Source organism: Mustela erminea, chromosome 5 (genome assembly GCF_009829155.1).
Source record: "Mustela erminea isolate mMusErm1 chromosome 5, mMusErm1.Pri, whole genome shotgun sequence".
NCBI lineage: Eukaryota > Metazoa > Chordata > Mammalia > Carnivora > Mustelidae > Mustela > Mustela erminea.
In genome coordinates, this window is record NC_045618.1 from 74,283,119 (window position 1) to 74,305,624 (window position 22,506).

The 22,506-nt window shown below is 46.5% G+C and overlaps 2 gene segments (V, D, J or C); both read left to right on the forward strand.

The window, feature by feature from the left end:
• The window catches only part of LOC116591114, a 373,928-nt gene that overhangs the window by 328,767 nt on the left and 22,655 nt on the right, over positions 1-22,506 (forward strand).
• The window catches only part of LOC116591095, a 221,539-nt gene that overhangs the window by 143,495 nt on the left and 55,538 nt on the right, over positions 1-22,506 (forward strand). The window contains 1 exon segment of the C gene segment in view: positions 17,938-18,002. Coding sequence covers positions 17,938-18,002 — 65 coding nt within the window.

Here is a 22,506-nt window from a genome sequence, read left to right on the forward strand (position 1 = left end):
AATCTTAAAAATTTTTACAAAGATCATAAATGTTCCCACCACAAAAAAAGTCGTGGTGATTATGTCACGTGCTAGAGGTACAAGCTCACACTGTGTTGGTGACCATCTTGCAACATGTGAAGACATCAAATCAAAGGCTGTACACCTTAAATGTACACAGTGCTATATCCATTATTTCTCAACAAAGCTGTAAGAGAATTTTTTTTTTCATTTTTAATGAAAAAAACAAGAGAAGTGGGGTTCTGGAGGCAGGTGCCTGGGTTCACTCAGCTCCAGCATTTCTTTGTTCCATGACCTTAAGTGTGACCTAACCCTTCCAAGCCTCAATTTCTCCCTCTGTAAAATGGAGGTGACAGTACTAGCTTTTTCACAGGACTGCTGGAATATTAAATGAAATAATGTATGCAAGACGCCTGGTAAATGATGTGGGATTAGCTTTGTTGTCGCTCTTGCAATGTTTGCTAAATGGACTGATAAATATAACTCCTGAGAGATTTATTCTCCTCAAAAATATTTAGAGAAAAGATGCTGAATAAATCTAAAAAAAAAAAAAAGTTGTGAAATCTGGTGAAAGTCACACTGTACCAATTAATGGTCAAAAAAAAAAAAAAGTGACCCACATCTTTAATGTTTTGCCCATTTTGCAAGCATGTCATAGAGCTCCGTGCCCTCCTGAGCCCTGAGACCACGGGGCTCTTCCCAAATCCTTAAGATCAGTGGGAGCCTGAGAAATGAACCTTCCAAGCCTGCTTGTATGTTTTCTAAAATTTGTAACAGGTTTCTTCATGAGAGACCACAATGCGCAACTGAGTACAGTCAAGTGACCCCCAACGTTTCAGGAGAAGAGAGACTCTCAGAATGTAATGACCTATTCCAGACTTCTCACCCTTGAATTTCTCTATCGCAGCCCCTTTAAACCTATGATGCCTGCAGCCTGAGCAGCTCCCCAAGGCCTCATGAGTGCCCCAGACTGCCTTTCATTAGCCTGAAACCACACCTCCAGAGCAGCCCTTGGACTTGGCGAGTCCCTGGCGGGATTTGGTAGACAAGGCCATTCTTGTCCCACAGCTTGTCTCTTGGTCACTGCAGTCCCTCAAAAAAAGACTTTTCTCCCCGCTTCTGCCTAGGTGGGCGGCTCTGTTTTTGACCTTGCAGCGCCCTCTGCTGCTCTAATTAGCCCATCTTCATAAATAGGTCATTGGGGATGGTGACGGAAAACAGGTCAGGGGAGGAAAATATTCTTTGTTCACAACTTAAGTCAAAGCTGCTGCTTCTGTTCCCGTTTCGCCTTCAACCCCCCGAGCTGCAGCTGTTTCTCTGTTGGCCTATCCTCCCCAGTCACTCAAAGAGGACCTCTATAAGGATATAAGACGGTACCCTAAGAGGGTACATGGGCATTTTCTTGTCAACAAAAAGTGTAATGCAGCAGTAGAGGCCATGGGGAAATGTCCTTGGGTGGATATGGACAAATGTATCTCTTTTTATGAAAGAATAGAAACGTGATCAAAAGGAAACGCTTAGAGACATCTGAATGTGTGGTGATGGGAGCTGAATGGTCTAGAGAAAGGGTTTTTCCATCCCTTTTTCTCTGTACCACATTCCATTCCAAGCCCCCCCAGGACAGACCTGGGCTGATGGAAAATGGGAAGTATGTCAGACAGGGAATGAGGTCCCACAGATGTTGTTCACCCCCAGGCAGGGGGACCTCCCAGGACCTCTGTTTTGGGAAGGATCTTGCTGAAGGCCCTTTGGGCAAGAAAGGGTGTGAAGAGCCCCAAAGCCAGCGTTTGAAGGAGAGCTGCGAGGAAGAAGCGAAACTTCTGTGGCGCTGCTGTTGCCATGTCTGGAGCCGCCTGTGAGAAGAACGGTCTTGGTCCAACCAGGTCAGTGACCCCTTTTGGGATGGGGCGGTGTGGGACCTGACTCTTGTCAGCCAGGTTTCACAAGACTTCTATAGGGTCTTTTCAGCAATCACTCCCCAGGGCGAGGAGGCTGAACAGGTTCTATGTGACTGGTCACAATAGTGGCTTTCTGGAACACTGTTCAGAAGGACTGTGAGGCCACATACAGACTCAGAGCTAAAGAGTGATGTGTCTATTAGCAAGATATGTCATGGGAGCAGGAGCAGGAGGCAACACCACACGGTTTCGTGTTTGCCACCTTGCTCTAGATGTCATTCCTGTAATGAGTCCCGCAGAGAAAGGATAATCAGAGCCAACTTTCTGTTGGATTAGCCTTTTGGTAAAAAACAAATTTTTAAATCTCTGTCTTCCCTTTGGCTTCCCTGGAATCTCACGGACCATTTCCCCTACTAGCAATTGCTGGTGCCTGCAGCCTAAGAAATTTAAAAAAAAAAAAAAAATTTAATGAGTTATGATGCTCTCTCTCTTTCTTGAAATTATAAACTATGCACCAAAATCAACTGCCTTGTTTGTATGGCTTACCGACTGTTTAACAGGGATAACCATACCTGCGCTGGCCACAGAATTCCTAGGGAAGATCCTTATGCTCCTGAATCACAGGAAGGGAGCAGCAGACGCAGCACTGGGACTCAGGAGTCCTGAGTTTTAGCCCTAGCTCTGCCTTGACCTACCTACATGACCTTGAGCAAATTTATCTCTCAGGACTTCCGCTTCTCCATCTTTGAAATGAGGGCATTGGCCCAGGACGTCATTAAGCTCCCTTTCAGGTCTCACACCCTAGGATTCTAATATGAAGCCAGAGAACTGACCTAGGAGAGTTACTAGTTTATAGTCCTCCCATGCATGTTGCTTGAGGTCCTCATTGCTCAGCGAGGGGGAAAAAGCAAAGCAGGCTTCTTCACTGGGGAGTAACACAATTTCTTGATTCAATATGTGTGATTCATCAGAGCCTGGAGGTTCAGGCCCAGATGCCAACTTGGAATCTGGTTATTATTGCATCTGGGAGACAGAAAGTGCTGAAAACAGCCTTTGGAAGAAACATCAATTTGGCCAAAAAAAAAAAAAAAAAGAAGAAGAAGAAAGAGGCATCTTTGCATAGTATGATAACATTTTGATATCTTATTTATCATCTTCATCCCTGAAATCTACTCTGCTCTCTTCTGTGTCTGCTCTGAAAGAGGGAAGCAGGGCAGACCTTCCCCAGGGAAGATGGGGCACCTGCAGGGGACAGACAGGCATCTCAGTCTAGCGAGGAAACAGAACAAAGTTGATGCCACATGCCTTTCAACCGTGCTGATGCTTCTGGTTTTTGTAAAGGTGCTCACCCCTGTGGGAATGGGGTTAATAGGAAACTGACATTTAGAACCAAGACTAAAAAGAATCGTGAAACTCAGCAAGTAATATCTGGCAGAATTAATTTTTTTTCATCTGAAAATTGTCAGAGAGATAGTCAAGTGTTCCTCGAGGACTAGGAACAAAAGATGAATGTTTAATACAATTCAATTTAACAAACATTTATTAAGTGCCCAGAGTTTTTCCCAGGGATCATCTGGGCCCGTTTCTGAGAAGACGTGATCAATGCCCTAAGGGAGGAGGGGGTTTTATCAATGGGCCAGAGGCTGGATGACCGGTGACAACAGATTCACTTTTGAGACCCAGGCATGGTTGAATGTGGACCTGAGTAAGAAGCTGAGCTTCAGAAGAAAAAATTTAAAAATGTGTACAACAGCATGGAAAATCTAAAACACGAGGTAATCAAAAATGTTATTTTCTGATAGGCTTTAGCATGTATTTCATTATTTTCTAGGGCAGGCTTACTTTCCCAGTTGTAAGCTATCTTTAGCTGATCTATAAAGTCTTTGGGAGGAAAGTTTTTTAAGAATTGTACATTTCTGAAATTAAGCTCCCTAATTTTCTGTCTTTCTGATCATGAAAGAAGGGGCCTGGCCTCCCTCCCATACTTGATGCCCACGGGGGTCTCCTTCCCAGCTCTAGGTCAGAACCATCAGTGAACAACCAGGCAGTTCTGGGGTGGGCAAGAAAGAACAGCCTGCTAGGTGTTGAGGATAGGGAGATCCCAGCTGCCCGTGAAGCCAGAGAAGAGCTTTGGGCCATCCTAACAGGCTTGGTCCTGCTCTCCTCACAGCCTGCGTCCTGGGCTGCATGAGCAGGACAGGGCAACCCTAAATGACCTCATTATATATGGTGCCTCTGATTACACTAGAGGCAGGTCTGAGAATAGGAAGTGGCAACCTAGCACTAAGGAGGGACTTTTGGTAAAGGGCCCGGGCACTGTGTAAGGATGCTAAGAAACCCCACACGGGAAGGGGGTTTAGTCCATTGTCAGTGTGAGTAAGTACCTCCATTTCAGACCCAGTGTTAGCATCGAAACCCCTCAGTACCCAGAAAACTGAAACTCTTGGCTAGGTGATGAATTCCATTTTCCTGTGGGAAAAGGCTGTAAAGATCAAACCACCTTTGCTGTGGGGAAGCAGGAGCCTGGAGTTTATGTAAAGTCATCAGCTCCTGTGGGAAGAAAGGAAATAGGAAATTTACATTTGGAACCGGGACTGCAGTGAGAGTGAAACTTAGTAAGTACAAACTTTGTGCCAAAGGTGTCGGTTTATTTGGTTTGGTTTCTGAATTATCTGGAAGCTCCAAAGAAAGAATACTTCTCCCCTGAGGATTCAGTTCCAAACTCCTGACTACAAACTTCCAAAAAGATTAAATGTTAAAGTAGATGGGAGGCCTGGAAAACGTTATTTCTCTATATAATAAGTAGATACTTACCTTGCTTATTTATTTTGTTTAGGAAGTGGGGAGGAGGACTAGACACCCTTGTAATAGGGGGAGGATTGCACAGCATTTTTAGATAAATCCAGAGACTCAAATCAAAAACCATTAGCTCAGAAAGCCCTTAAAGACCACGTAAGTCACTTCTTGAATTTTGCAAATGAGGACAGGGAAACTCAGAGAGGTTGCAAACTTGCCCAAGGTCACACAGCTGAGCCTGGTCCAGGGCAAAGCCAAGACGGCTCATAGCTCTCACCCGGCCTGACCCAAGAGAGAAAAAAACACCTTGGTCTTTGGCCATAGCAGCTCCCTTTTGCACCCCAGACATTCTTTGTCCAAGACTTAATGAACTTCAAAACAGAACCCCAAACTGCCAGAGGGAGATAAAAACCATCGGTGTCTATTTCGGGTGAAGTAGGAACAATAGCCGAACTTGATATTTGGGGAAAGGCTCAGCCTTCTGCAGACTGGGGCAGGGACTGAAAAAGTCAAAATGAAAATGCTGGTCTTGTCTTCAGACAATGATCATGACCATCGAACACTACCTAAAAATACTGCAGGGCTCATTTCTTTCCCAGTGGGCGTTTTTATTCTATGAGAGATTGCACCCATCAATGCAACTGCTTCGGACCACAGAATATGTGCACAGCATAGGCTGGCTAACCCTTCTGGTGTCTTAAAGTGGCAAGCCTATCTCTGGATATAGCCCTCGGCCCCTGGACTACCAGAAAGAAATAGACTGTCACCCTATCCTGTCTTAGAGCTAAAGTTGAAGAAGTTACTAAGCAATTCCTGGGAAACTCTGCAAAGCTGGGTTCATTATTAAGTTACACAGGTTTTCGCAAAGCCCCTCGTCATGGTGTTCAACAAACCAGTGGCTCTAAGCTGACGTTTGGGAAGGGAACTCAGCTCACAGTGCATCTTGGTAAGTGGAGGAGCATTGAATCCTCTTCTCAAATGTGCTTTGAGATCCTTTTGACTCCAGCTAATGAAGAAAGGGCTTTTTGGCCCATCTCTGCTCATAGTCCAATCCTGTCTGGCTAAAGGCTGCCCTCTCCACGTCCCCGGAAACGGTCCAACCGTGAAGGTGCGCTCATGCAGCTTTTCCTAAGTTCTCACCAAATCACTTAACCCTTTATCAAACTGCCCAGCGGCTCCTCTGTTGCCCTCAAAGCCCTGCTGGTCCATCCGTCAGAGGAAGACAGGTCATTTTATAGGTCATTGCGAAAGGAGGCTGTTGACATGTGTTTGCCTTCTAGGGAGAAAAAATAATGATTTCTTCCTTGCTTACTTTGTGTTAGGCAATGGGCTGCGTGCTCTCCACTCATTAGCACATTCAGCCCTTATCCCGGCTCTGTGGGTTAGGTGCTATTATTACCCTCATTTTCTAGAAGAGAACTTTTTATATTTTTATATCTTATGTTTTTATAGAAACACAGAAAGGTTGAATAACTTGCTTAAACTGATTCAGTGAGAAAGAAGGCCTAGAATGTCATTCTTGGCACTCAGATTCCAGTGCTAAATGTTTCACTAGTTGGAGAGTGGAGGGGCTATTTGGGCAGGTGGGGAGTCACTGATGTCTGGTCTCTAACATTGCTAAAATAATGCCCAGGGAAGCATGCTCTCAGCACGTAAAGCCAGTGATCCATCAACAGGACCACCATCACGACCTACCTACATATCCTAATCCCCACAACAATATCACCCCGCAGTTACTATTCTCCCCCACTTTACAGACAGGGAAACTGAGGCATGGCACGTTAAGGACCTTGCCCTGGTCCCCAAAGCCAGAGCTATTTCAAATTAACTGCAACTGTCGGCCAGCTAGAATAAGCAATTAATTAATGACAAGCCATCTAGCTGGCTGCTAGGTAGAGAGTGATTCATTTTTTCCACGGTTCCTCTCCCTTTTCAGGAATAACCCATACAATTGTATAATCGCGCCGCATTGTATCTCTGCCTTTGTGCCGCCCTTGGGAGAGCGGGAGGGGCCCCGGTTCCCAGCGCCCCGTGTAAGGGCTTTGGCAGTGTTTGTAAAGAGGTCTGTGGGGGTGTTCCTCAGGGCGGATCTGAAAAACTCTTCTTTGGAAAAGAAATAAAACTGACAGTAAAGTCATGTTAAGTCTGAATAACGAATGCTTCCAAACTGCTCTCTGGAACCCCGCTTCCTAAATTTTCCATTCTGTTTTATAACCTAAGCCCAAACCACAGCAGTCCATTGAGGGAATCCAGTCCAAACAACCACCGGTGTTTACCTACCCCGTGTGGGAGGCGGCCGCTTGCTGCCTGGACTGGTGCACCTACAGATGGCAATGAGGGTGCCTGTGGGTCACTGAACTAAGGAGTCGTTCTGAGAGAAGGCTTACTTGTTTATTAGAAATGGTGGGATTTCCCAGGAACTCTGAGAAATCAGTGAACTCTCAGAGCTTCTGTATTCTTCCTCTGTGAAATGGGGGAGGCCCTCTCTACCCCTGTTCTACCAAAGCAGGGGTGCTGTGCGGGGATGTCCGCACACTTCCAGGAAAAGGAATGGGAATGCCTCAGGGGTCCCCAACCTCTACCATCAGACCCTCACTCTAAAGAGCTGGCTTTATCAGGGGGAGTCTTGGGTGACAAGTAAACATTTGAGCCGATAGCAAGGGGGTGATGAGCAACTGAGTTTTTGTAGGGTCACGTGTCACTGTGTGTGGGAAGCAGTAATAAGTGGATATTTGGAAAAGGAACAACTGTGAGTGTTCAACCAGGTATGTTTTAAAGATGACTTATGTTTAAACATAAGCCACCATCCTTAGAAATTCAGGGGAAAATTACTGAATTACTCGCCCAGTTCTTTGTATCTTCAGGAGCTTGGTGCCCTTTGTCTTTCTGGTGACAAAGATGACAAGGACAGCCTCCAATGGAGCCCTTTTAGGACCTTTCTTCTTCCACATCTTTAAAGACTTGGAAATGTTGAGCTTGCTATTGTTATTGTTGGAGTTGTGTGTCTAACAAATGGAACTGGACTCAAGGTTTTAGTGTGTAGGGGCAGAAAGCATCTAGAAAGAAAGAGAGGAGATTCTCTAGAAAGACAGAACAAATCAAAGTACTTAACAATGGCACTGTGCAATGCAACTTGACCCAAAAGGAGACAGTGAGATGCAGCCCTATGGGTACAACCAATGCCAACAACCTCTCTCGCATTATCTGCCCTGTCTTCCCAAGGCCTCTTTGTCCATGCTACTAGGAAAAGAATCTTCTAATCTTTGTAACTCTCCAAATTTTGGAGCCCAGCTATTTGGGTAAAGCCATGTCAGATTTTCTGGTGTCAATACTGATGACAAGCTGATATTTAGGGAAAGGGTAAGAGTGAAAGCAAATATTCAAATTAGAAAGATCATAAACATCTGGAAACACGCCTCAAGGCGCTGTTAGGCACTGTGTTTCCGACTGGGACGTTTTCCTCCCTGCCTTTGTTGAGCCCCTTTGGACACCCACTTGTCTCTGTGCCCCTCAGTGAAAAACTAGCAGCTGAGCTTGGAAATAGAAGAGAAGCTCTCCCTAATCTAAATGTCATAACGGCCCTTTTCTCCAGCTTGCAATACCCACCGGGATATTTGGAGTGCCCACCATTCGTAAAACAAACCTAATTTCAATTAACTTGAATGTAGCTGAAGACTGGAGACTCCTGAGAGAGTCTCCATTTACAAAAGAAGCTCATTCCAGACAATTTTTTGAGGCTAAGTTTTGTTTACAATTCCTAAGAGATTCCAACTATCCAATGAGTATTGGAAAACAAAACCTCTACTTCCGTGGTCCAATTATTATCTACCATAGAAAAGCTAGAATCAGGAGGCGCTAGCGAGTATTACATAAGCTCCAGAGGACCTTCCTTAAGTCCCTTATGCATCAAACAACGTAAGATTTAAAAAAATAAGAAAGTTGTTTCCATGCTGACCTATGTGTCCAGTCGCTAATGAGAGTCCAAAGGACAGGCGCACCAGCAGCTATATTTCCAAACTCGTTTGGATATTTAGAACACCCCCCGCCCAGATATTAGAATTGATCATTAGAAAAAGCATACACAATTCCATTTTTACTTATAATCTCATCTCTCCCAGAGAACTGTTATAAATTTTCTCCCAAAGGTGTTACATTCATCCTTCTTTTGGTTCCTTTATTTGTGATGTGTACAGAGATGAAATATTGGTTGAGATTCAAAAAACATCCAGGAGATTTACCTTAAGCTTTGCCTGTCAGAGAAATTCTCAGAGCTAAAAAGATTGGAAGCTGGCATTTTGGAACTAGATTAAAAAGAAAATCCAAATTAATCCCAAGGAGCAATGATCAGTAGATAGTTATTTAGACATAAGCACATCAACCCCACAAGCCCAGTTGCTCACTTGGCTGGACTGCCCTGATCTTAGGTTCGCCCAGAGAAATAATAAGAGCTGTCCTGGGAAGAGAGAAATGTCAACCTCCAGCCCTAAAAACTCCTCATGAATTGGTTTATTTCGATAGAGTTTATCATTACACACAGTGTTCTGGAAGTAATAGGCAAGTGCATTAGATTCTCCCGCAAATGGAAATGAAATGTAAATTTAGATTGTAAATATATGACTGCGGTAAATAGATAGCAAAAAAAAAAGATAAAGAGTTTAGAAACTTGCCACATTTCTCTAACCCCAAAGGGGATGTTTCTGTAAATAGTTTAAAAACTATTGAAGAGGAGTGGGGAGGAGGAGGAGAACAGAGGCAAACAAGAGGTAATCCTCTTCGCTTTGCAAAATTGGAAGTTGTTTTTCAACAAATTTCCACAGGCAAAGGAAGAAACCCTGTCTGATTTCAGACTAAATGGCACGTGGGTGGGTTTCTGCTAAAACCCATCTTGAGGAGGGCTCCCTGGAGGTGGCAAGTGCTGGCAGTGTCCTGCCCCGGGGCGGGGGGTGGGGAGGGGGGGTAGGGAATGAGGGCAGAAAGGAGTCCAAGTAATTGTGCAGAGACAAGAAGGACTCACAGGGCAGGATTTCCCCTGGATTTCCTGCCTCGCCTCCTAACCTTTCCTGTCTTAAGCCGATGGATTAGGTCCCAGGCGATCGGGCCCTAGGATGCAAACCAGAAATTTTAAGGAGGAAGCCAGCTTGACTTCACTCAGGAGACCTAGCGTATTCTGTTTTCAAAGATCCTTTTAATCCAGCTGTTTTTAGGGGGAGCTCTGTAAAGGCAGAAGGGAAGGTTAAAACAAAAATGTTAAAATTCTATGAAGTAGAAAGAAAGACGTTAAATATTTGACTGGCAAAGAGATTAAATATCTGGTACATGTCTACAAAGGAGGCTAGAGGAGACTTCGTCAAGGAGAGCACAGGCAGCCTCAAGGAAACTCTGCCCCAAAACTTGTCTGGTTTTTTAGTTAGACTCTGGCCACTGTCGGCAGCAGCTGGGGTGCTAGGAAAAGCAAATCAGGTGTCCTCCTCAAGGGGGCAGGGGCCCTGTGTGCAGTTTATGTAAAGCCATCTGCTGTGGTGTGACTGGGAGCAGCAGCGAGAATTTGGTGTTCGGCCAGGGGACCAGGCTGATTGTCAGTCCCAGTGAGTATGAAAGGTGAAGCTACGCGGTGCCCTCTCCTTTTCAGGCCAGGCCTGTGGGCGCTCCCGGCTGGCAGAGCTCACATCTACTGGTTTAGCCTAGCCCATCCCAGGGAAGCAAGCCAGGAACGACCAGAAAACCCTCAGACTGCTTCCTTCAAATTTGTCCCAGGAAAAACTCCTTGACTCCCCTTCCCTTTAGCAAATTGGTTTCAAGTAAACCAGAATCTAATGAGTTAATGTGAGCAATTTCAATAAAAAGTAGAGAAACAGCCCCAAAGTACAATAGAGTAGAAACTATGTGACTGCCAGCAAGGGGGGAGACCATGAAGGAAGAAGGAAAAGAAACAGATTACCCAAACTAAGGCAGCGCCTTTGTCAGAAAAAGAAAAGCAATAAAAAAAATTAAAAATAAGCAATGCATATATTTTTCGGGGCTCACTGCCCCGTGGAGGCCCGGCTCTGCCTGCAGCAGCCCACTACTGGGCTTATTGTCCAGTAACGTGTAGTTTTAGCGCAGGGTTGAGGGATCAAGACCATTCTGAGCCCCAGGGCCCTTCTGCAAAGAGCAGCCTTATTCCTGTTTTTGTAAAGCCTTCCCTGACAGTGAGGAAGTAACACCTACAAACTCACTTTTGGAAAAGGAACTCTCTTAACGGTGAATCCAAGTAAGTTTGAAGGGACTGGTAGAGAGGGGGAGTGCGGTGGGCAGATCAAAACCTTTCTTTCTTTGGATTTAAATTACTTGTCCACCCCCCCAAAAAAAAAAATCCCAGATTATCTTCTACATCTCGTGTTGTGTTGGGAGGATAGGATTCCCATCAGAGAGATTAGCACTCCATTGTACAAAGACTAAATTACCTCCAGCCCAAAGCATTCCTATCATCCATCTTAAAGGAGATTATTGGTACAGGGAGAAAAATTGAATACAGGATCCTGAGGGATTCCGCTAAAGCCAGGAAATGTTTGCCAAAAAATAGAGAGGAAATTGGCATATCGAGACGATGCAAATTCAGTAGACCAAAATAAATCTTCCTGACGTAGATACTAAAATCCTTACATTTATCTCCTGAAATAATGGGACTCTGTGATTTCATTAACGAATGCAGGAAATTCTACAGGCAGATTTCTTTTCTACCTTTACCTCTAGTTCACCTCCTGTAAAGGAGCAGTTCTTAGTCCCCAGACCAGTCAGTGAGGTCTCGGTGGGTGGAAATGTCTGGTTAACTCAGAACATTTAACCCCACTTTTCTCTCCGTTACGCAGATTACTGATGAGGCTGCCACTTTACTTAGTTCAGCAGAGGAGAGTGGGGGAAATTCATTTGTCCCCTGAGTCATGAGAACAGAGCAATAAGTTCTCACCATCAAATATACGCCCATCCTTTATGTAACAGTAGTAATGTGTGTGTAAGTAGTTGGAAAAGTTTCAAATGCTACATAGAAAGGTAAGGAACTGTGGTTGCTACTTGAAAATCTGTGTTTCTGGTGGGCTGCTGACAGTGGTGTGAGGCACTAGTGCTGGGAAGGCTGACTTGTAATAAAACTGGGGCAACGCGGAAATGGGGAAAACCTATTGAAGGGCCCCAGTCTCCTCTTGACATAAGCTGTTGCTGAGGGTCATTGATTCAGATCTGCTTTCTGGGATAAGGAGATGACACAGCGCTGGGAAAGACATGTTGCCAAACGAAGCCTGGTGAAAGTTCTTGAAAAGACCAATTCGGGGAGGTGTAAATAATTCAGTGATCCAAGGTGCACAGCACTGAAGGAGTTAACATACTCTGGTCGGAGACAGCATGGCATGTTCTGGGATAGACCCGGCCTAAGGAACCCGCAGTGTGGTTAGCCATGAAGTTGTCAGGCGCAGAAGTGCCTTGCTCAGCAGGGACAAAACCAGCTCATGCCTACAACAACAGAAACAATGAATAATACATGATATTGTTAAATCCCATGCCTTCGGGAGTCTCTGAGGTCCTATCTAATTAAGGCTCCGAGGGGATTCGTATGAACATCCCGGGAGACTCAAGGACGTCCCTTTTCAGAGGGTGGGCAGTCCAGCCTAGAGACCAGACAGGAGGTTTTATCTTTTGTGTCTCGCTCTTTCTGTGCTCGGGCTACAAGGCAACAAAGCTGGAATCCAAAGACGCGTGATTGAATTCTGTTTTCCTTCCATCAACAGAGCAGAGATTACTGCCCCAGCCATGCTTGGGCGCCGTCTGAGGACGCAGCTGAGGGCAGGCCTCTGTTTTGCTCATGTCCTGCTGCCAGGGCGGCTGAAGTAGGATGTGGGGAGCTCTGTGAGGCTGTGAAGTAGGGGAGAGTGGCGAAGGGTCATTAGAACTCCTACCTGCTGTCCTGCTGTCTTAGCTAAAGAGTAGCTTTTCCTCTCTCCCTTGCTATATTGGTAAGCAAGCTAAATCTCTGCCCCCTTGCTAATTAGTTGCTCAAAGAGATGACTAGACAGATGCACAAATTCAGTCAAAACGGTTGAAAGACTCAAAAAGTTGAATGCAATTACAGAGCTAAAATATTTGTTTTCCATCTTCTTTGAGGATAGAGTTTGGTCACCATCATGCCAGATAATGACACTGCCCCAACTTGGCTCCTCACACCTTTTGTGGCATCCACCACACTGCCAGGGGGACACCTGGTCTTCCTGTGCTTGTGAGGGTCAGCCATGGAAGCCGTGTCTGGTCAAAGGATGAAATTTATAGCAACCCCAAGTAAATATGCAAGAGCCTGTTTCTGACAGAGACCCCACTGCAGCCACTGGGCTCTGTGTGAGGTCGGGACACCTCTGGTGGGACAGTAGGGTGATCAGCTGTCCCAGTTTGACTGGGATTGAGGGTCTTCTGGGGACAGAGGTCTTCTTTGCTAACCCCAGAACAGCCCCCAGGAGAGTTAGTCACCATAACAAAGTTCAGTGTAAACTTTCCGTGAGATACCACTAACATCTCCCCAGGTTCAAGACTGACAGAGAAGCCGCATGTGTGAAGAAAGTCTCAGATGTGCCCGTCATTTTCATTTCTCACGCTGGGGCATAAAGGGGAGCTCGGGAGATAGTGTTCCATAGAGCCAAAGCCTAAATCTCATCTAATTCTAGTCAGCCTCCACAATGCTGAACACTCTCCTCCTGTCTCCTTATCATCAATTCATTGTCATCAGAAATGTGTGACACCGCGAAGGGAGGGGAGGACATGTCTTGAAAATTGATCAGAGAAATTGTCCTGAAAATGATGCAGTAAAATGGAAATGAGACCTTTAGAAAGAGAGATGCTGAACATGAGAAATCAGTACGCCTCAGGATGGAATCCAGAGGAAATGGAGAGAGAGAGAGGGAGTAGGGCCCTCAGGGGATCCAACAGGCCAGTGTCCCAGGACCAGACATGGAAAGCTTCCTCTGGTCCGCAGTGGGAAGGAAGAGCCCCGCAGTCCAGGGTCACCTGTAGGTGAGTCTCTTTCCCCCAGAGTTAAAGAGGAAGATGTCTACGAGCCTCAGATCTGCCCCTGGGGTTTTTGTAAAGTCTTCCGTTACAGTGTTAATACTGGTAGCAGTGGCTCTGGAAAGCTGACGTTTGGAAAAGGGACCATCTTGACTGTCCATCCGAGTAAGTGTAACAGGACCCAGCAGCATACTGGAAATTCTGGCATTTCACCCCTGGTATCAGGTTTGAGAGAAATGTATATTGCGTGGGCACCAGACCTTGCTTGAAGTCATCTTGAGGCCTCCAAGGTCCTGTCCCTTCTTTAATCTCAGTATTAACAGATTCCCTTTTGGTCCCTGAGCTATCAGGTCTATCTGATCCCTGCTGTTGAGTGAAGCTGACCTTGAGCCAGAAAAGGTAGAAAAGAATCTTCACTGCTTTCGGAGCCTTCTCTGGAGATGCTGCCCAACTTTAGGGACAAAGTGCGGGGGGTTCACCCTTTGCAGTCAACACCCCTGAGTAACTCATTCTAACATTCAGTACTGCTTCCTGTCAGGAAGTTCTTCCTTGTATCAAGCTTAAATTCTTCTTAGCGCAGCTGAAGCCATTCCCACCGGCATCTTCCGCAGTGGAGAGGGATAATTGAGAGCAGAGTTTGAATAGGTACGTGGCATTCAGTTTAGAATGGGTTTTAAATGAAAGCGGAGAGGAAAAAAATGAAAACTGAATGGGAATCTGAGGTCTTATTTCAAATCCCTCTATGTTCTTTGAATGTCTCCCACTGCTACTGTAGATGCAAAACTACAAAAAGAGAGAGAAAGAGAGAAATACACAGAATGGAAAGAATTGCACAGCCACTGTGTCCATTCCTATCGCTGAAACCACCAGGCAAAGGATTACAATTAATTCCAAAGAGTTTCAGATACAAGGCTTAATACCTTTTTCCTCATGGTGACTTGTATCCTTGCTGATAATTAGAGCAGATAGAAAGGTTCAGTTTTGGTGTGTTTGCTGTTGCACCCCGCTGGGAAGAGAGGAAAATCTCTAACTGGTTGGGGTTTTTTGTTGTTGGGGTTTTTTTGGTTGGGGGGGGTTGGGTTTTTTTGTTTTGTTTTGTTTTGTTTGAGATTCATAAAGTTCCTTCTGTCAGTGGCTGTAAAACTCCCTGCTGCAGGGAGACGCGTGACAGCTCTGAGAAGCCGATACTTAGGAGGGAGATGAGACTAACCGTGAAGCCAGGCAAGCTGGAAAGACCCCACACTCCGTGTCCCCCATGCATTTTTGCACGTTAGGCCTCTTGGGTCTTTTTTGCAGGGATTCTAATGGAGTCATTAGAAATAGAAATGGAGTGAAGAGAGTCTGGAGCCATGTGGGTGCTCAGAAATGAGAAATGGAAGGCATGAGAGATGGAAAGGGGGAGAGGTAACCAGGTAGGAATATATCTTTCATGGTGGCCTGATAAGACTAGGATGGGGAGGTGGGTCCAAGAGCAGGATGTCAGCACTCCCACTGGTATTTCGAGGTGCTCTGTTTTCCCAGGCTTTCCATCCAGGGCAGGGTCCCCCATGCCAAAGGGATGAGAGCAGAGACCATGTTTTTCTGTGCAGGTGTAGACTAGGAAGCAGAGAGCCCCTGCTTTGCATGTGCAGGGAAGATGGTCTGACAGCCCCAAGGCTATCTGCTCCACTGAGTGGCAGCATCTGTTCATGCCAGGTGGGTTTGGAGCTAGAATGTGCCGGCGCTATTCTAAGGCACAGGGTCGGGTTGGTATGATCAACCTGAATGAGCAAGATGCCCCCAAGGAAGCCTGGTTCAAGTGAGTAGGGAGTCTGTTGGACCAACTGCCCAGGGTTTGTTGAGTTTCTCCAAGTCCAGACGTACGGGAGCCAAAGCCGAGAGGTTGACATTTGAGCTGGGGATGCTTTTGACTGAAATATGCCAACAGGGTCCGAAAGGCCCAAATTGCCTTCAGAGCTCTGCTTTGGTTGTGAACCTCCGGGCCCTTGTCATCTCAGCAAAACGCATCCACTTAGAAAGGTCAGCTCTTCATTAGCCAGACAAATGAGGACAACATATTGACCAGAGATAAGGAGCAAGGAGTCCACATCTCAGCCTCTGAGAGCCTGGCATTTCCAGTCTTCTAATCACGGTGCGCTGGGGAACGTATGCTGTCTCAGAGAAGGCAGATCGATGGTGCCTGAGGACCTGGTGTCACCAGGCTAGAGCTTGGAGATGGAAATGAGATGCAGATTGGGGTATTTTGTGGAGGGGGCAGTGACAGAGAAGGGAGGAGGAGACCAGAGCTCACTGATGCTTTTTCAGACCGGCAGCGTGTCAGAAATTGGAATCCAAGGTGGAGAAGCACGCATTGGTAGCGAGTTTCCTACTGTTGCCTACAGAATATGGCCTAACTGCGGCCACACACTCACACATCCCATAGATACCTGAGATGCCTTTTGAAGTGGCAAAGTGAGATCGGGGTCTGAGATCTGTAAGTCACCTGCCAGTTATTGCAAAGGGTTGGGTGGCTGTGTGACAAGCTCTAACAACAAGCTGACATTTGGGCAGGGGACAAGCTTTTCAGTCATTCCAAGTAAGTCTCCTTGGGACTTTGCCTGTGGAGTTTGGTGGGGCTAGTCATCATGTGCCTCAGAGGGCTATGCAGGTGGCATGGTGGCTGAGGGCCACACACAGAGAATCCAGGTATATTAACTCTAGTAAGACCAAAGAAGGTCGAAGAGTGGCAGATGTAGCTTTAGTTCTTAAAAGTTAGCATACAGAGCTTGGGGCTTGCAAATGGCCATTTGAAAAACATGTCACCAAGCTGTGTCCTCCCCACACAGCCTCACTGTACATGGGGGACAAGGTGGGGTGGAGGGATGGACAATGGATTGTGCATAACTGGGGTGTGCAGGGAAACAAGCAGGGTTGGAAAGGAGCTAGGTGATCAGAGCCTCAGGCTGAGCTAATCTGGAGACAATGGACTGTTCCCGAAATCTCACCAAGAAATAAAATCTTTCCCCGACTCAAAAGATGTAATCAAGAGACCTAATTAAAATTCACTTCAAAATCATATGATCATCAGGAGAGAAATTAAATCTTTAAAGAAAAAGAATTTTTTAAATGCCCAGGCATAAAACAAATGGCCTACGCCTTTAATTAGGCAACGAGCATCACAAGACGCACATTAGCCTTTCCTCTAATCCCCTCTCAGGAGGGCTCAGTCCCTCCAGCAATACATGGTCACAGCTGCTCAAAGCCCTGAAGCTCCTTTTCCAGGAAAGCTTTGCTCCCACGCCTGCCTGCCGAGGGAGAGAGATGGTCTGCCCACCAGTCTGCCTGCTCCTAGGGCCGGCCAGCCGGGCGGGGCCCCAGGTGTGAGCGCGGGCTCTCTCATCTGCCCGGTTTTTGTTGAGCTTCCTATCACAGTGGAACACCGGTAACCAGAAGCTCTATTTTGGGAGAGGGACAAGTTTGACGGTCGTTTCAAGTAAGTCAAAGAAAATTTTCCATCACCATTGTGTTGAGCAAGGCCTTGAAATGCCAGCATGAGTTGTCAAAAGTCTGCTCCTCTCTTTCTCTGCTGCCGGGGATAACCTTCTCTGGAACATAGCTAAGAGTCCCTCCCCTCCACCCCAAGAACGATTTATGGCTTGACAGGTCTTTATTTCCCCAGCCTGAAATCCCTGGGAGGGTGGGGAGGGGGAGCGGGCTGTCCCCTGGCTCACCCTTCACTTCTGCACTGACCAGAGACGTTTGGACCTCTGTGGCCCAGGCCACAGGAGCTGCAAATGGAGTCGGGGGCGGGGGGACAGCTGTCAACTGAGAGGAAATGGGTCAGAAGGCTAGAGAAGGAAAATGAGACGATTTGGGAGAAAACTGAAATATGGGATGGAGTAAAGATGACCAAGACAGCAGGGGAGTCCAGACTCATCACTGGGTTTGGACCTGAGGGGTCACTGACAGCACCCACAGAGAGAAAGAGGATTTCTGTTCTCTCCAAAGGAAAAGTTGGCAGAAAAATCAAGCCAGACCTCACATGTCAAGCCTTTCCTAATTACAGCCTTTTATCTCAGTTTCTCTCAGTTGCTCCAGCAGGAAAGGCACCAAAGAGTCCCTGGTGGCTTTGAGCCATAGAAGCATTGCAGGGGGGGGGGGGGGGATAAGAAATGGGGGAGGTTTACAGTACACTTTAAAGTGTTTGGAGCAATGGTTTTTGTAATGACTTAGCACACTGTGTGTCCAACTATGGAAGCAACAACTTAATCTTCGGGACGGGAACTAAAGTCACTGTTATACCCAGTAAGTACATTGTCCTTGGTCAGGTAATCAGTTATACTTTAATTTCCAGGTCTCCTGCATAAGACTGGGGTGGGGGGGTGGGGTACATACTAGACCATGCAGGCTCAGACACGAGAATTTCTATCTGTTTTTTCTCATAAGTGAGGTAGAGATGGGTGTCAACCAAATATCTGAGCTTTCTGGGGGAACTTCAGTCTTGAATCTTTAATCCAAAACTAGAAAATATGATTCACAATTCTGTTTTTGCTGCTGCCATCGTGCGCTAATGTGACATGTGAAGAGAATTCAGACAGGATGACTTCATCTTCCCTTTTATCTCGCATGATAATTTTCACTTTGAGTACTGCATTATGTTTGGGAGAAACGGTAGAAATATAGGCTGTCAAAGAGACAAGCAGCCAGGAGACCCAGAGAGACAGGCAGACAGAATGCCAAGCAGTATAATTTTACAAAATTGGTCCAGCGTGTGACTCTTTTTGCAGATGGCAAAGGTATTTGGAAAGGTGCTAAGAGCTGATGTTCTAGGTGGGGCAGGCTTACTCAATGGCAACACTAAGTAAGCACTGATGCCAAGGGGAAAGTTTAAACTTGGAAAACTCAAGGGTTTGGGGTTTTTTTGTTTTGTTTTTTGTTTTCCGGTAGTTTATCAGTACAGCAGCACATCTGCATTTAGTAAATTACAGTTTGGGCAAGGCACAGAATTAACTGTTAAAAACAACTATGTCCAGAGGTTGGAGAAAGAGAGGGATACTAGATATACATACACAGAGTAATGGGGAAAATATAGGGCACATACATTTCTTGCACCTGAAATTAAAAGCTGTGGAAAATTCGAATATGTTCACTTTGTAACCAAAGACAGTTTCACAAAATGGAAAGAAAAGCATACAGCATAAAGCAAAAACCAAATGTATAGAGCCTTTCCAAGTCTGCATTTTCCAACTGTCTTAACTACTCATTTACCTAGAGGAATCTCCCTCTCCCTCTCTCCCCCCTCCCCACTCCCTTTTGCCGCATCAGACCTTAAAGGCACGAAATTGAGGATTTGGCTATTTGAGGCCCTTCCAATGCAAGGTATGTGATAAAACGCCTACCAGCTAGGCCAGTTGGAGCACCTTTAGACATCCAAGCTTTTTCTCCTCTCCTGTCCAGATAAGATAGAAAAAGCGGTACTCTCCTCATTCTGTATCCAGGGACAGGGAGCTCAGAGAGTGTCCCCAAGTTACAAAGTGAGGCCTGAGCAGTGGGATCTGGGGACCTGGAAATGGTCAATCGGCTCCCAGCCACAGATGCCATAGTAGCCAGAAGCGTTCAGGGAATCGTCCTGGGTCAAAACATAACACACTGAGGGAAATGTCCCCCTTTGCTGCTCCGCTGAGAGCAACTCAGTGTAAGAATGCTGTACCCAGCAGGGGACAGTCAGAATGGCCCTAAACCAACTCAGAGCCCCAGTAGTTGAGAACTGGGTGTGGAAGCCAGCTCTGATGAGTTTGTTTCCAAGCAGCGCTTCCAGAAATTGTTAGTGGTTGGTAGTTTCTATGGGTTTTGAAATTAGAGGACATCACAGCAGAGTAGAATGGTTTGGAACAGGGGAGTATGATTAGGATTAATGAGATGAAAGAAAATTCTGGCTAGAGGGCTAGAAAGGCCCTGGAAGAAAAGATACACTAGCCCTTCAGAGTGTTCCTTTCAGTGAAGAATTGCAACATTTATCTAGGCCGAGGAGCAGAGAAGCCTAATTCCATACACAATCGACCTTACCACATTTAAAAGTTTCTGCAGTTATTCCGACGTCCTTGTCTTCTTGGCCAAACACCAGCAGTTCCTAAAAGCAAAATGGAACAGTCCTCTGTTTCCAGGGCCAAGCCACTGGCCCCTACCCCACCCCACGTGCACCCACGCCCATGTGGTTTTTGTAGAAGAGGTTCATGCTGTGGGAAACAGGCCATCTTTGGCTCAGGAACCATTTTGACAGTCAAGCCTTGTGAGTATTAAACACATTCTGCCCCCCACCCCAACCCAACAAGAGTTTCGTCCCATATCTGGTCAACTTTCTGGCTTAGAAATATTCGATTCTAAAGAAAGACAAAGCAAGATTTCAGGTGCACCATAAGCACCTCTCGAGTGTGATTCGCTTAAGAATCACCAAGTGTGGCCTCTGAGAAAGTCAATCACACCAGTTAACTGGTGTGACCCAGAGCTTTAAAGTAGAATTTAAAAAAAATCTTTTTTAAATGTTGGTGTCTCCATGGACCACGCTGCCTGCTGTTTTGTGTCTAGACTCCAAAATGGAAACCTTAGTGTGTAGTCTCCAGCTTAGTGACTTCTCCCAAGCCTGCGACTGAGGGCGGTGTGAGAGCTCGGAGGGCATTTCTGGGTCATGTCAGGGGAAAGCCAGGCAGATGGGCTGGCAAGGCGACACTCATGACAGGTGCCTGCCCTGTTTCTGTAAAGCTGCTGACAACAGTGCGAAGACTGGCAGCAGGGACAAGCTGACTTTTGGGACCGGGACTCATTTAACAGTCAGGCCCAGTAAGTCTAAGGGGATGTGAGGTATTTATGTCTTTTCCTATTATGCGTTCTAGCCTGACCTTTGAGTTGTCCTGTTTTAGATTCCAGATAGACAAACCACGACGTCTTTCCTTGTCCCTTTAAATGTCTGTAAGTAAGGATCTCCAGCGTAGCCATCCTCTCCTACATGACAGGAGAGATCTGCGGCCACGACCATTCTCATGACACAGTCGGTAGCTGGGTGTTGGCACTCACAGTCCTCGTCCTTGGGCCCCTTCCCATGGACGTGTGTCTTTTGAGCTTTTATGAAAGCAACGAGGGAGGGGAAGAAATGACCAACAGCACCAGCCAGGCCTACGAGCTCTCCGGTGTTCGTGGGCTTCAGAGCTGCTGTGAAGGTTCTGAGAGCTTCAGGGCATGGGTCTCTGGCCGAGAGGTTTCTGTAAAGGGTTGACTCGGGGTGCCAATATAGGAGGGAGTGCTAACAGACTCACCTTTGGGAAAGGCACCCAACTCGTCATCCAGCCCTGTAAGTTCCTCTTCCTGGGATGCGGGGATCTAAATAGAGTCCCCACAGGGACATTTCCAACCACTGCTGATGAGTCTCTGGTACCACGGCCTTCAGTGGCACCATCACACACAAAGAGGGGGGTAACTGTGTAGGTGAGGGGGTGCTACAGCCTGTGATCATCCCCTGATAATACAGCCTATGCTTCGGAGGACTCCTGGGTGTTTTTGTGATTGTGTTTGATTAAGAGGCCATTGGAAATTCTGGGCTTCAGCAGACAAAGGGACTACTTAGGATGGGGGCAGAACATCCTCGGGCTGCTTTCTTAGCAGCACCTTTGCCGTGCGAATGATTTCCATAGGCATTGTGGAAATGGCTGTGCATGTGGAGGTTTGATTGCTTCTCTTTTTCTGCCGTCATGCCCTCTTCTCTGCCTGACTTCACGACCTTATATTAGAACAGTGATTCATCATTTGATTTCTGAGCCCCATCACTCATCAAGTCTGACAAGAGGGATCCATTAACATAAAACCCAGAGAGGAAAAGGACGAAGCGTTTAATTCCTAGAGTCTGCAGAGTTTAACTTGACAACTTTTTGGCTTGAATCAACTTGCCAGCACCCCACGATCAGTTGAGGCCAAAGAGGGTCACGGGCAGGTAGGGTTAGCCAAGCAGGTGTCTGACCAGAGCTCTGCAGCCCTCCTAGCGACCACAACTGCGGTGTCTGGAAAGTGGAATGGGTTCCTGAGGGCCCACCTGGCTGCACATCTGGGAGGAGGTCATGGAGAGAGCTCTGTGTAAGCCAGGGAGGGTGGAGACCAGAGGGAAACTCCAGCAGCAGGCTTTTGTTATGGAGCATCTCGCATGTGACCACTGACGGTGCTGGGAAATTCATCTTTGGGACCGGAAGGAGGCTTCAGGTCACCCTGGGTAGGTGATGGGAGCCCTGAGGTAGCCTAACCGTGTGTTGCTTTAAACAAGGGGTAGTGGAGAGGGGCTGTCCTGGCAGGACGTAGTCCTTCCTTCCTTCCTTCCAGCAGAGCTGATCTCTCTGGGGATACCTGCGTTCAGTCAGAACCTGTGTTCTTTTTATTTCCATTACTGAATCTTTCCTTCCACCTGTGAAAACAGACTTCTCCTTGCTCCGAGCTTCTTCGGTCTTCACACTTGGTGTGTTTCCTTTGGAACAGTGGGTTTGGGAATTAATTCATCATCAGGACTTTGTCACTCCAGGCAGCTGAATGAAAGGGACTCTCAAATGGAGAATAGAGAGTCCTGCTTGTTCTGATAACTTCTCAGGGGTGATACGTTATAAATGAGAGGAAGTGGGTTAGATGACCTGCTAATGACTGCTTTGGAGAGACTCTAAGGAAACCTGCTGAACATCCTACACATTCCACTCCTGGGAAGAGTCATTTGGTTGGACCCTCAGTGCACTAAAAGCAAAACCGTGACCCTCCGAACACGTAGTCAAATGCCCACCCT